This window comes from Phalacrocorax aristotelis, chromosome 16 (genome assembly GCF_949628215.1).
Source record: "Phalacrocorax aristotelis chromosome 16, bGulAri2.1, whole genome shotgun sequence".
Classification (NCBI taxonomy): Eukaryota; Metazoa; Chordata; class Aves; order Suliformes; family Phalacrocoracidae; genus Phalacrocorax; species Phalacrocorax aristotelis.
The window spans coordinates 14851766-14864785 of record NC_134291.1 but is presented as its reverse complement, the minus strand read 5'-3'; the positions used below and the strand labels follow the sequence as shown (position 1 = coordinate 14864785).

The 13020-nt window shown below is 40.7% G+C and overlaps 1 protein-coding gene across 3 annotated transcripts in view; it reads left to right on the top strand.

Annotated features, from left to right (window-relative positions):
• SPAG9 (sperm associated antigen 9) overlaps positions 1-13020 on the top strand; it is a 67665-nt gene that overhangs the window by 808 nt on the left and 53837 nt on the right. For all 3 annotated transcript variants that reach the window (XM_075110909.1, XM_075110907.1, XM_075110906.1), the window contains exon 2: positions 6229-6349. In XM_075110909.1, coding sequence (XP_074967010.1) covers positions 6229-6349 — 121 coding nt within the window. The remainder of the gene's footprint in view (positions 1-6228; positions 6350-13020) is intronic.

The window sequence follows — 13020 nt, the reverse complement described above, 5'->3', positions numbered from 1 at the left end:
GACGCCTCGGAGGGCCCTGTGGTGTGTGGCGGCAGCTGGCGGCGGGGCTCCGGTCGGTGTCCGCTCCTCCCCCTCTTGCGGGACTCCTAAATAACCCTCCTGAAGCGCCGCTGTCCCAGTCACCGGGTCCAGAGGAGAAGGGCAGCGCTGCCGTGCCCGGCGAACACGGAACCGTGCCCTGACCGCGCCGCTCCGTCGCTTTCCCGCCGGGTCCCGCCCGGGGCAGGAGGTGGATAGGCCCTTTCAGATCAGTTCTGTTGGCTGTTTATAAAAAATAGCAAGGAGGCATCACAAAAAGAAAAAAAAAAAACGTGCTGCCTAGACTGTGGTTCTTCAGAGTTGGTACCTAAAAGCTGCAGTCAGCAACAGGTGGTGCGGACTGTTCAGTAGCATAAACTCTGACTTACTACAAAAATGGAAATAAAAACGTCTGAGAATCGCTTCAGTATAAATAAGCCCGTGAAGCGTGCGAGATTATAAAGCAATACAATAGGAAGCGGCTGCGCAGGATAACTTCCTCCAGCTCATTGTCTTGCCAAACTCCTGTAGGAAATTGGATTGACAGCATTATCTGTAGTGGAACAAGCCATCTTAGAAGTCTATTTCCAGATTTCATGTCCTGTGCTTATCTCTGTCATTGTGCTTACTTTCTGAATTTTCAAGAGATCGGAAAAGTAATGAGACTGGGTGAAAACAATATTGACAATGAAAACTTAATTTGGAAAACGCTAGCCCTGTTAGCAGTATTTGTATACGTTGTGGTTATAATAGAGTGAAAAACATTGTCTGCAGATTGTTCCAGGGCTTCAGTAGTTTGCTACAAAGTCATGTGTGAACGGCGTCCCCCAAACTCTTGGACCAATGGACCATTTGTCCTCCTTGTCAAAGATGTAGCTGTTTTATGATACTTTATGGACTTCAGTCTGGGGACTCCTGCCATAAAGACTTAATCACTAGTTCTGATACGAGCTGCACGTGAAAGGCTTTTTAAAAAAACATAATTTATTTTTATGAAAAGAGTAAGAGGGAAGGGACTGATAAATGTTTTCTGAACAAATTAATAAGAAAATCATTCAGGCTTGAAACACAAGCAGTGTTTGCCAGGTAGAAAAAAACAGGCCTTGGGCAGCAGAACAAAAACCATAACAATATGACGAAATAGAGTACAGTATTAACTGTGCTACTGCGCTCTCCAGGAGCTGTACATACCTGTGGTGGTGATGTACTTCATTGCGATCTCCATTTCTTTGCATCATGATAAATTAACTTGAGGGACAAGGATTATGCAGTGTAAAAACTAGTACTCAGGCTGCAAGACAGCTTACTGATGCTTTCCAAAATGCAATTAGATCAAAGACCATATTTTCAATTGTGAGAGCAAAGATCGCCTTTTTGGCACGTGCTGAGGTCAGTGGCGTTGTATGTATGTGAAAATGTCTGTCCGGATAAAGCATGGTGTGCTCGTGAGGGGAATGTGTTCTTTTCAAACTTGGTTGTTCCAACTGTTTTTTTGGAACGTTGAGATGATCCGATGGGTGCAGCGTGGTTGAAACGAAAAGAGGGCATGTGTTTTTCTTGGGTAACAAGTTACTGGCTTAGTGCGTTTCTTTGGTTGTGGAGGTTGCTTCTGTAATCTGATAGCAAAATGGCGAATTTTGAACTACTGAGTTTAATATTCTGTGTCATCTGTTCTGGCTGTCCTGAAGAATTAGCATATCTTCTTTTACTTTCTGCTTGCTCTTGTAGGAATTCTTAATTGCAGTAGTATCTTGATAAATATTAATGGTTTACTATTTGAATAGGAATGTCTACACCACTGTCCTAATTTGCCTCCTTTATTTCCTTTCCTTAAGAAGCGTTACTAAAGAAACATCTTGAAAGTTGTTGCCTGTGGACTTGATAAAGTGACTTTTTTTAAAAAAAAAAAATTATTTCAGAAGTTCTGGGCCTACTTCTCAGTCCTCTGGGTAACAGCCATGATCTCCTTAATTGCTGCGAAGTCACTTGTCTGACTCTTAACGTGGTATGTTTTGTGATATAGCTGAAGAAATAGAGGAACCAGCTATTCTGCTGTTCGTACAGTTCTGCATAACTTATCTTCCCACTTAGTGAATGTTAGGCAGCATGCCCTGCCACAAAGAAGTGGGAGAGGAAGAAGGATTTGGGGTTCTGCTATTTTATAAGCTAATAGGTTTTACTTCTGTAGAAGTATACCGCTCCATACCTGGGCGGTTTTGTGTGGACCTGGAAACGGTAAAAATCTACTCCATTTAGCCACGCCAAGCTGTCTAATGTATCTGTTAGCTTTTCTGCTGTTGGGGGGATTAAGTGTCTTGAAATCTGATGTTCAATACATGGTTGCGACTTTTGCCACCATGAAAAAGGGCTTACCACCATGAAAATTAGTTTAAGTAATAGCATGAACTTGATGGCTGCCTTTTCTTAATGTTCCCAAAGTTAACTTTCTTCCTGAGGATTGTATGTTAAGTAAACGCTCTGCAGTAAGAGTTTAAGTATTTTTAATTTATACCAGAGCAAAACTGAGATCCATTATACAGAAAGCTTGCTAAAATAGTGTAAAAGTTACTAGGTTGTTTTCAGTTACATATTTTTTTCTCTACCCCTAGTCCAGCAGAGCGGGCTTCGTAGGTAATTTTCTCTACCTACTCCAGGAATAACGTGCCATCGGCTGAAAAGCTGGCATCATCGCAATAAAAGTTACTGAAGTACCTGTCTTAGGCTAATAAAGACTGCCAAGTAGGTGGAACCCTGACACCAGATATGCTTAGTATTGCACGTGGATCGTGTGACAGGAAAACAAGTTAAAATATAAGGAAACAAGATGACATAAATGTAGAAAAAAACATTTCATTTGTGCTGTATTACGAAGTGATTAAATGGTTGTGCGTGTAAGAGGGCTCCAACTGTGTGTGCTGTGCCGTTCCCTTGTGTAGTCCGAGTTCATGTTTATTGCAATAATTATGGCTGTAAACTTTAAGTAGATTTAAAATTGGTTACATAAAGACTTCTGAATCTTATTTGTTAAGTATTTTTTGTACTTTTTATTGGAGGTCTTTAAGAACAGGTTAGACAAATGTTTGTCCGAAATGACATAGTTGATACTGCCTGGAGAAAATGGGAAGGATTAAATGGGAGTTGCCAAACATAGTTTACGAAGGTATCACAGGCTCGGATTTCAGCAGTAGGCACATGCAGAAAGGAGGCATGCATCATATCCTGTGCTTACACCTCATTATATCCTAATCAAAATTAGGATCCAGCCATCAACACTGAGCATCGGAGCCCTGAAACAAGATGACCTTTTAAGGACTGTTCTAGCTGTGTCTTCTGTAGTCTTGTGGTATTCAGTCTGATTGTTTTAAAGATGTGTTGGCATCATAGAATCATTAAGACTGGAAAAGACCTCGAAGGTCATCAAGTCCAACCGCCAACCCAAGACCATCAGGACTTCTAAACTATGTCCCCAGGTGCCACGTCTACATGTTTTTTGGACACAAAGTGTTGAAGTGTTCGAAAGTGTCCCTCAGCTTGTTCCTCAAAAAAAAAAAAAACCAACCCAAAAACCAAACCCAAAAAAAATCCTAACCCCAAAAAATCCCTCACTTCTTGTTAGAGTTGTAAGATACAGCTTTGTGGCCCAGACAGGATGTCACTTAAAATAAAAAGAACAGTCTAGCTTTCCTCATATCTGCCTTGTTATTTTGTGTAACCAGTAGCTTGGGTTAAAATAAGAGAATGTCCAGCATCCACGTACTGAGTGGCTAAGATGTTCCTACATATGTTGCTGCATTTAGTTTAAACAATGCAGATGACGTGCAGTATTTGAATGTGCTGTCGATGTAAATTAAAAAAAAAAAAAAAGCCTTTTACTACGGGTGCTTGGCCTATCCTTGGCTGCTGTGGTGGTTTATCTGACTAGTCCTTCCATCATAGTCATACAGGCTTAGTCAGGATGAGATGATCCATCTCCCAGGGCTCTGCCTGTATTAATACTGTCACTGGATGGAGAGATGAAGCCAAATAAAAACATTCAAAGCCTCAAGTGCTCGACCTATGATTTGATCAGGTAAAGTTTTCAGCAGAGTAAAAAAAACCTGCCCTGTTCTAATTATAGAAATGCATTGAAGAGATGTAACTTACATTTTAACGTCAACAAAATTAAGGTAAACTAGTGGAAAATAACCAAATCGTTTAATAAGCAACCACTTTTAATAGTTGCAGTTGAAGAACTTGAGAGGAAATACAAAATGATATCTATCTTTAGTTCATGAGTAACAATGACAGTGATGGCTCTGAACGGCTGTTTGTTCAAAAGTGTAATTGTCACTGGCCTTTTGCAAGTTATGAGACACATCTGACTTTGGGAAGTCATCAGAGAAGCAACTAAACAAAGATGTTATAGTTTTATAATTTTTCTTTCATGTTTTCCCATGTTTAGTTTAACTAACCATGTTGCTCTTTAGCCCCAGTGCCAGATTTGTGTCAAACTTTGAAGCCCTTTTTAAAAGGGAGTCTGCTGAGAAGCTGCTAGACAGAGCTTGAATCCTTCATATAAAAGGGGCATAAGTCTTGTATCTTTTACTACAAAGGAGACATGACGCAGTTTAAAGTTTGAACTTTTTTCAGCAAATTAATATTCCCAAACTTTGAGGGGGTAGAAAGACTTTAGCCCATCTGTCTTTTTGACGGGGGAGAATGCATTTTAAATCGCAGAACCCAAAGCAGTGCTACCTGGGCTAGCATCTGCTCTTTCTCAATTGTGTCATGATTCAGCTTCAAGCACAGTCATATGAACACCATGCCCAGTCCTGTGATAGCTGCGGAGGGCTTGTCTCAAAGGAACTCTTGTTCCACTTCATAGATTTTGATGCATTTCTGCGTCTGAAGTAATTTTTAAGCAAAACTTCTGATGGCCCTGATACACTGAAGCTCTTTTCATAGGGATACAAGTTTCTGCTTTTACAAAAGCTATAAAACACATTGGCTAAAACTTAGTAGTAGCTTTGAAAAAGTTGATGTGTGAGCATTTGAAGTCTTCTTCCCATTAAGTTGTCCTAGCGGTACATGGGAAAAAACTACATTCAAATCACCTATACCGTTACTATTTTTAAGTTGCTGCTTCCTCTGTCTCTCTGCTTCCATGTGGTACCCAGCTGGTGCTTGCTTTCTGACCCTTTAGCTGTCTTGGATGTTTGGTGTTTTTCTCTGCAATGGCTTCTGGTACGCTTTTCCTCCCTGTATGATGAGCCTTCTGTGTAACTTGTGTTTGTGGCCTTGCCTTCTCTTTGCAATGCAGAACAGAGTGTACTCCATGGCCTAAGACATCTTTGGCTGTTAGAAGTATTCTTTGTGCTACAAGTACACGCTGAATTTCTTACGTTTTTGCTTAAGATAAGTAGCAAAAACTATGCTTTAAAAACTGCTATTGTGCTGAATTGGTAACTTTAATGTTCTAAAATGTAAACACTGATACGCATGTCGGTGAACTCCAGAATATTGTGAGACGCACAGTTGGTAAAGCAAGGCAGCAGGAGGTGATGGTGATCAGCACAGTTGTAGGGTGCCCATAAATAGTTTCCTATGCAGTTGACAGATTGTAGGAGGTGATTGTAGGAGGTGGTTAAGTATTTGGTGAAGACTGTGAGCATTTTATAACTTAGGAAATGATAACAGAAACTGGGTGGGAATGAAAAGATAGCACGTCATTTTGGTTGGCACTATTGCTGGTGTGCCCCTCTGCAGTGTTGTACCTTCATGGCTTACAGGTGAAGGTGTGCTTCACCGACGCTCCATCAGATCTAGAGATACCAAGACTCTCTGCATTCACGTGCAGTGTTGGCAGGCAAGTGTATGAAGTTAGGAAAGAATGAAATAATTCATATTTATGTTAGTCCCAAGCAGGCTCATCTGAAGTAGTTGGCACTTAGTTGGTAGTGATTACACAGAGCAACTTAGGTGGGATGCTTAACTGATGGACACTGGACTAAAATAGTGTCCTTGTTTTGGAAACCTGCTTGCACCCTTCCCTGCTGTGTAGGGCTGCTGTGTTTCCTACGTGGTGCTTTTAGTGAAAGCCTTTTTAATATCAGATCTAAGAATGACTGTATATCTGGTCTTTCTCTGAAGAGAAAGAACCTTGCTTAGGCTTTTTAAAAAATATCCATAATTAATTTTTGAATCTAACTTCACTTTTTTTTTTTAATTTAGAAATTCATCGAGTTTGAAGATTCTCAAGAACAAGAGAAAAAGGACTTGCAGACCAGAGTGGAAGCACTAGAATCACAAACTCGACAGCTTGAACTAAAAGCAAAAAACTATGCTGATCAAAGTAAGTGAAATATGTTGCTCTCCCTTTAAGTGATAGTTGTACATTTTAAATTCCTTTCTGTAAAACAATAATACATATAGTAAATATCTGTGTTGTCATATTCCTGTATTTTGACAGATAACTAGGTTTAACGCTTGTTCAAGTTTGTTCTCCTTAGAATTGAGGCAAACAAATCAGATTCAGATTACGAGTCACAAGCTTGTATCTTCTGGTATCCTTTTAGACAATGCTGTTTTCATGTTTAGCAACTTTTTCAGAAGATATTTAGAACATGTTCCCTTGTTAGTGATTGTAAAATAAGCTAATATTCTTCCCATAAACAGTTGTCTGTGCTAAAATTAAACATAATCTTCAGGTTTAGAAGCACTACTGGGATGAGAATACCATTGATGCTGATTCTCATTAGCTTTTGTATAATTTCCGTTGAATTATTTATTTCTCTGAGGCATTTAGTTTTTACAGGAAAGGAGTTAAGGAAGAACACTTCTGCTTTTAGAGGTGGTCTGTGTAATTTACAAAAACTTGTGTAAGTTGTAGAAAAAGATAGCAATGATTGGTTTTCCTGAAATCCTGAAAGTTACCATGTGAATATATTGTAGCTTAGGCGTCCTGCTGGACTGCTTCTTATCCTGGTACGTAGTCATTGAATGAAACTCCATCACCAGTTTTTCTGCTTATAATTGGGTAAAGGGTAGAGAAAAAAAAATACTCAAACCCACAGAAATCATCTCATTTCATCTCCCCCACCCTGCAGTCTTAAATTGAAGATGAAAGACCAATGCTACCAGCCATGGATTAATTCTTTTTTGGCTGTGGGTCTGTTAAACACACAACAAAGGTTATGATTCCTCTTTTCATTTAACCTTTTTAGCACAGTGTAGAAATAATGAGCGATATGAATTAATGTGAATGTTTCGTCAAGCTTCTAAGCTAACTTCTATTGACATAAGGCTAGTGTGTCTATCAGTTAATATACAGCTTTTATTGCTGGGCCATGCAGAAACGTGAAGTAAGACTGTATTGAGCCTGATAAGGTTGAGATAAGATCAGATTCTAAAAGCAGAGTGCTGGTTGTCAAAATAACCCCTTTTCGCTACTCTTTCTTCCTTTATTTCTACTCGGCCACCTTTCTTGCCCATAATGCAACAAGTTAAAGATCTCTTTCCACTTCAGGTATAATAGTCTTCCTGTTATGTTTAATTTTCAGTGGCATGAGTGAGTCTATGGCTGGGTAGAAGCATTAGTGCAGTAGTGTTAACGTTAATGTAGGTGACACGCAGAGCTGAATCCTTCTGAAATTTGAATGGTTTAGAATGCTCTTGGCAAATCTTAGAGGTGTGTGCTGCTTCAGGTCTGTTGCAGTTAAAATATTCTCGGATTCTTTACAGGCAGCAGTGGAGGAACACTTCAAGCAGTCTTTTCTAGTGAAAACCAGGATGATTGATTTCCAGGAGTGTATCTTTATAGATCAAGTCAAGCTAAAATGGATAATTGTAAAGCATATTGTAGAGTCTTGTATCAGAAGTCCTGTGATTCTTGTGAATGGAAATGAGTGTCTGTTTAAAGCAGCAGCAGAAGGGAAAAGAAAACATTGGAATGAGAGTTGAGTGGTCTGTTTTGAGAACAAAGGACACTGTTTCCAGAAGGCCTGTGCTCTAAGCCCACAGCCCAGACAACTTGTTAATGGGAAACCCTGTACTCTGACAAGATTATGGCATCAAGATTGCATCGCATCACATGTGCCATTACTTTTTCTGTTAATACAATAAAAAGTTCAAATTAGTTGCAAAGAAAAGAAAATTGATTTGGATTCCTGGCAACGTGTGTGGCATTACATCTGGAGTTTCTCTTATAGAAATTGTGCTTATATACTGCTGCACATAATGCCATTTTATATTGTTCTATGATTCTATGTGACATTATTTTTTTTCCTTGAATATTATGCCTTCAAAAAAATATTTAAGCTTTTAATTGCACTGTGCATATATCATACTAATTAAAGTATTTGCATGAGAAAATTGCTCGTGTAGAACCACTGGGTGTTGGCCAGAACTATTTTTTTGTAAGAAATAGTGTTGTTGAAACAGTTACCGTAACAGCATACAGTTCTGCTGTTGGATCACCGACTCTTAAACAGTTCCAACATCTTTTTATTGGGGAAAAACCTTCTCTGATAGCAAAAATATAACTTTGGGGAAATGATAGAGCTGTGTTGAACATTGTTTTGCTTATGATTTGGGTTGATAACTTGTCTGGGACAACATGAAAGACTGTTAGGAAGATTTGACATGCCACTGATGCAGAGCAAGATCAAAGGGGATGTAAACACAGTTGCTGAACACCTAATGGATATTATGCAAGTGAACTGTTTTTAGTGATCTAAATTTCTAGGGTGTGAAAAACCATACTAGTGTACATATTCTTGAAGTAGCCTGACTCTACTGCATTATCTTGTTTTCTGTTTTGTAGGCAAGGTGACTTGTACGTCCTACGATACCAAAGATACCATTGTGTTACTTCAATTCACTGGATGTGGCTACAAGCCTTCTAGTGATAATTCTTTTTCTCTTCTACATCCTATAATGCTGCCTGTGCATGTAAATTAGTCTGTGGTATTGCCAACTGTTGCCACATCAACATTCAAAATAGTGATATTGTTATCATTGATAATGGGAACTGCAAATTCCCAGTCAAAGGACTGGGAAGCTGCCATACGAGGATAGGCTGGGAGAGCTGGGTTTGTTCAGCCTTGAGAAAAGGAGGCTCAGAGGGGATCTCATCCCCACATACCAGTACTTAAGGGGGAGCTACAGAGAAGATGGAGACTCCCTTTTTCATGGAGTCCCATGGAGAGGACAAGGGGGAACGGACACAAGTTGCTCTTGGGGAGATTCCGATTGGACACCAGAGGGAAATTTTTCACAGTGAGGACAGTCACCATTGGAATAATCTCCCCAGGGAAGTGGTTGACCTGGCCACATTGGACACCTTTAAGAGTCATCTGGACAGGGTGCTGGGCCATCTTGTTTAGACTCTGCTCTTCCCAGAAAGGTTGGACTAGATGATCCCTGAGGTCCCTTCCAACCTGGGATTATGTGAAATGCCTGGCACAGAGCAAGTAAGCAAATAAAACGTGGCTTTGCTCTTTTGTGTCAGGGTGTAGAGTCCGAGGTAGCAACATCAGTTTATGATAAGATTAATAGTTTAGGATAGAAAACAGGTAAGACCTGGTCGCATGTGGCACTTCAACTACATGTGGCTCTTGTAGGGTACTTCTTGTGCTATATGTGGTTTTCCTCAAATAAGCAAGGTGTGTGAGAACAAGTTTTGTCCTCTAAAGAGTTTCAACTTGTTCCCTTGAACACCATCCACCCTGAGCGTTTAATGAAGACTAGCTAGCCCTGGGAGAGGGTAGCTCTTAAGTTACATGGTAGGGTTCAGTGTGATTGTATGTGCTTCAACATGCATGCCAGTTAAAATTGCTCAGGAAGCCATAGTTTTGTTATGTCCTGAATTATAAGGGCTTGTTTTCGCCCTCTTAGTGATCACCACACTAAAAAAGAGAAAAATATTCCTTTGCACTTACCATGTGGGATTACATTCATAGCCACGTATTCACCCAGCTGGGTTGGCATAAAGCTGCCGTTTGAAATTACAGAAGTGAAATAAGCAGGTTATTTTGTGTCAACCAGTTACAGAGTTCCTGTGGTTCACTGACTTTTTCCCCCTGCTTTACAAATTTAAACAGTTGCTGTCAGTTCTCTCCTAGACGCGTGAGCTACCGTACTCTGCTCTTTCATAAAAGGAAATGGAAAGAGGGAGCGATGGCACCATGACCTGGTGGCACTGCTGAGAGGATTGTGAGCCCCAGTAGATGATGAAATCCTGAATGGTGGGGGCAGATGCACAAGGAGTGACCACTCTTGCATGATATACAGCACTTGGTCCTGGTATTAGGTGGGCTGTGGTGGTTGCCGAAGTCAAGTTTGCTGCCAAAAGATGGTGTGATGTGTTTTATCCTGGGATATCTTGGTAAACCGTACAGCTGCTTAAAGGAGAGCAGGGGCGTAAGGATTTGCCACTTCTATTTGAGTGTGGGAATGTGCTGCAGTGGTGTGGCTCTTCGGCCTGTGACCCACCTCCTGGTCTCATTTTGCACTGCTGCTCTTCTCTGTAACTTCCCGTGGTTTGCCTCTGCCCCCACGTTGGTGTGCGTTGGCTGTCAGCACTGCCTGCGCAGGGAATGGAGGAAAGGCAGCGTCAGTGCTCCTGGAGCCCTGTGGCTTCTGGAAGTTACAGCAAGTTAAATGCCACAAAGTTCATAGAGATTTGTCTAGGGACGATGTTGGTACAGGCACAATTTTCAGAAGCTCTTGCTGTTGGTCTTTAGCAAACCATTACTGAGTGTGAGCAAACGTCTTTTTGGTTTTATGACTATCCTATGGATTTTTTTTCTTTCCTCAACAGCAGAGGGCACCTCTGAATATTGTGAAGGTGCACCAAGCGTAGAAATGCCAGGTCTTCAAGATATAAAAGTTTAATGCTTACATTCTTCTCTTCTCCTTCCCTTCCACTTCAGTGATGTGTCTGAGGCAGACACCAGTCTTTGATATAATCTTAAACACTTCTTACAAGAGCTTGAATATATCTGACTTTCCCATTATTTCAAGTCTTTGCTGTGGTGGCACCCCTAGCTCTGCTTGGAATCAGTGTTCGGCGTTAGAATGTTTCTCATTTCAACCTTGAATCTGGAAAGCTGGGCACTTGGAGCTGTTAAAAACTTGTAATAGCAATACGCAGCTCGCTTGTCCAGCAACGCGCCGTGGGGGCACATGATACTGCTTTGGATACTGCTCAGTCTCCAGTTACCAAAAGGGGTAAGTGCCTTTCAGCGCACACGTGATGCCCCACTGAATTCTGTGGGGGCTGCAGAGGTTTAATTGATTTCCCTTCCTTGCCTCCCTTTTTGGGAATGTCTGTTCTATTTATTAATTACAGGCTGTAAGTTAATTAAATATTTTGGAGTAAAAGATGACTGTCTTGTATTTTGACTTACCACAGGAATGGAACAGCTTTGGAGTATGCTTTCTGGAGGAATCATTCTCAGAGTAACTTATTAATGAGAGAATCTGAAAACCACGATGTCTGCATGGTTAACGTGCTTTCTGATGGAGGTGGTAGGCTGTGGGAGTTGAAAGATCCAGTTCCTTTTCTGGATCTGGCCAGTGCTAAAGTACAACCAAGGTATCACAATGCATTTGACAGGACAACCAAGGCACAGATGTATTTCCATACCTCATAACTTTATCAAACCTTAGCTTTGTAATTTATGCTCAAGTTTGGATATATTTGGGGAAAAAACTACTTTGGTAATACAGACAAAAAAAACCCCAAGAAGCAACTCTTGGTCTTCAGAGCCGCAAATGTTGATGCAACTGTTGGGATGATTGTATTTCCCGTGTCAGGTGGCATGGTGCAGCAACTGATATTGCTTGCTGTAGGTTTTATTTGGGATATGAGACAAACGTTTTGGCAGCTGACCTAAAAACACGCAGATTTGTTTTTGTTGGAAGCTAAACAGAACTGTGGCTTTCGCTGGTTTCAAGAGAAAATGCAAGACCCGGTTCTGTTGTGAATCTTCTGCAGACGTTAAGTTATTTGGATTTCATTTTCATCTGGGCTCTCCAGATAGAGCATTACTGTAACATACACCCAGACAGACAACCTCTTGATGTATAATCCGGAGGCATCCAATATCCTGAGATATACCTGCATAGAGCTGTCGCAGCAATTTAACGCAGACCTGTCTGATGAACAAGGAGACTCTAATATGAACTTTCAGCTGTGAAGCTTAATGTGACTTGTGACTTGTATATCTGGGCACATGATGGTGTGAATAACTAAACTGGTATGAAATACATCTCTTGGTAATTCTGTCTCTGGGTATGGATCAACTGTACTCTTTGTTCTAAGGAATAGAGGAAAGGTTTTTTTCATTAGATCCTTGAAAGAAGTTGAAAAGTTGAGGTTTGTTCAGTGGGGGTCTGGATTGCTTCTGCATGTTTTTCAAAGACTGACAACAGCAGAACTAATCTTATTTCCAACAAAGGAGGAATGGAACAGCTTGACTTCTTGTATTTCTTAATTAACAACTTTGGAGCTTACTCTTTGCCACTCGTTTCTCAATGCAGCTGTTTCTCATCAACGTTGCTTTGTTCACAAGGCAGGTTCCCCCCATCCTTCCCTACACTGTGCCTCAGGTATCATTTACTAAACTTGAAGAATCTTTCTATAAGGAGAAGTCTGAGCATCAAAGTGCACCAGAGAGGAAGGCTTTGTTTCTGACTAAAGCATTTCTCAGTTACTTTCATGGCAGCTTTATTGTTGTGGAGCTAGAAGAGTACCTGCTGTTTCTGCATTGTGTTGTGGGAATCAGTAGTCCACTAGATGGAGCAGAGGGTACAGTTAGCTCAGGAGGTTGCACTAAGTCGTGCTACAAGACTGGAGGCTAAAATAAAATGGAGTAGAAAATTAGAGCAGTGATTGGCCTGCTTTAAACTCATCTATTAATACACCTGAACAAAAGTGGTGAGAGGAGGTTGAAATCCATTGGCATATAATTAACTGCTCGTGTACTTTTTTGGATTAAGGAGGTATTGTGCTAGCGGTTT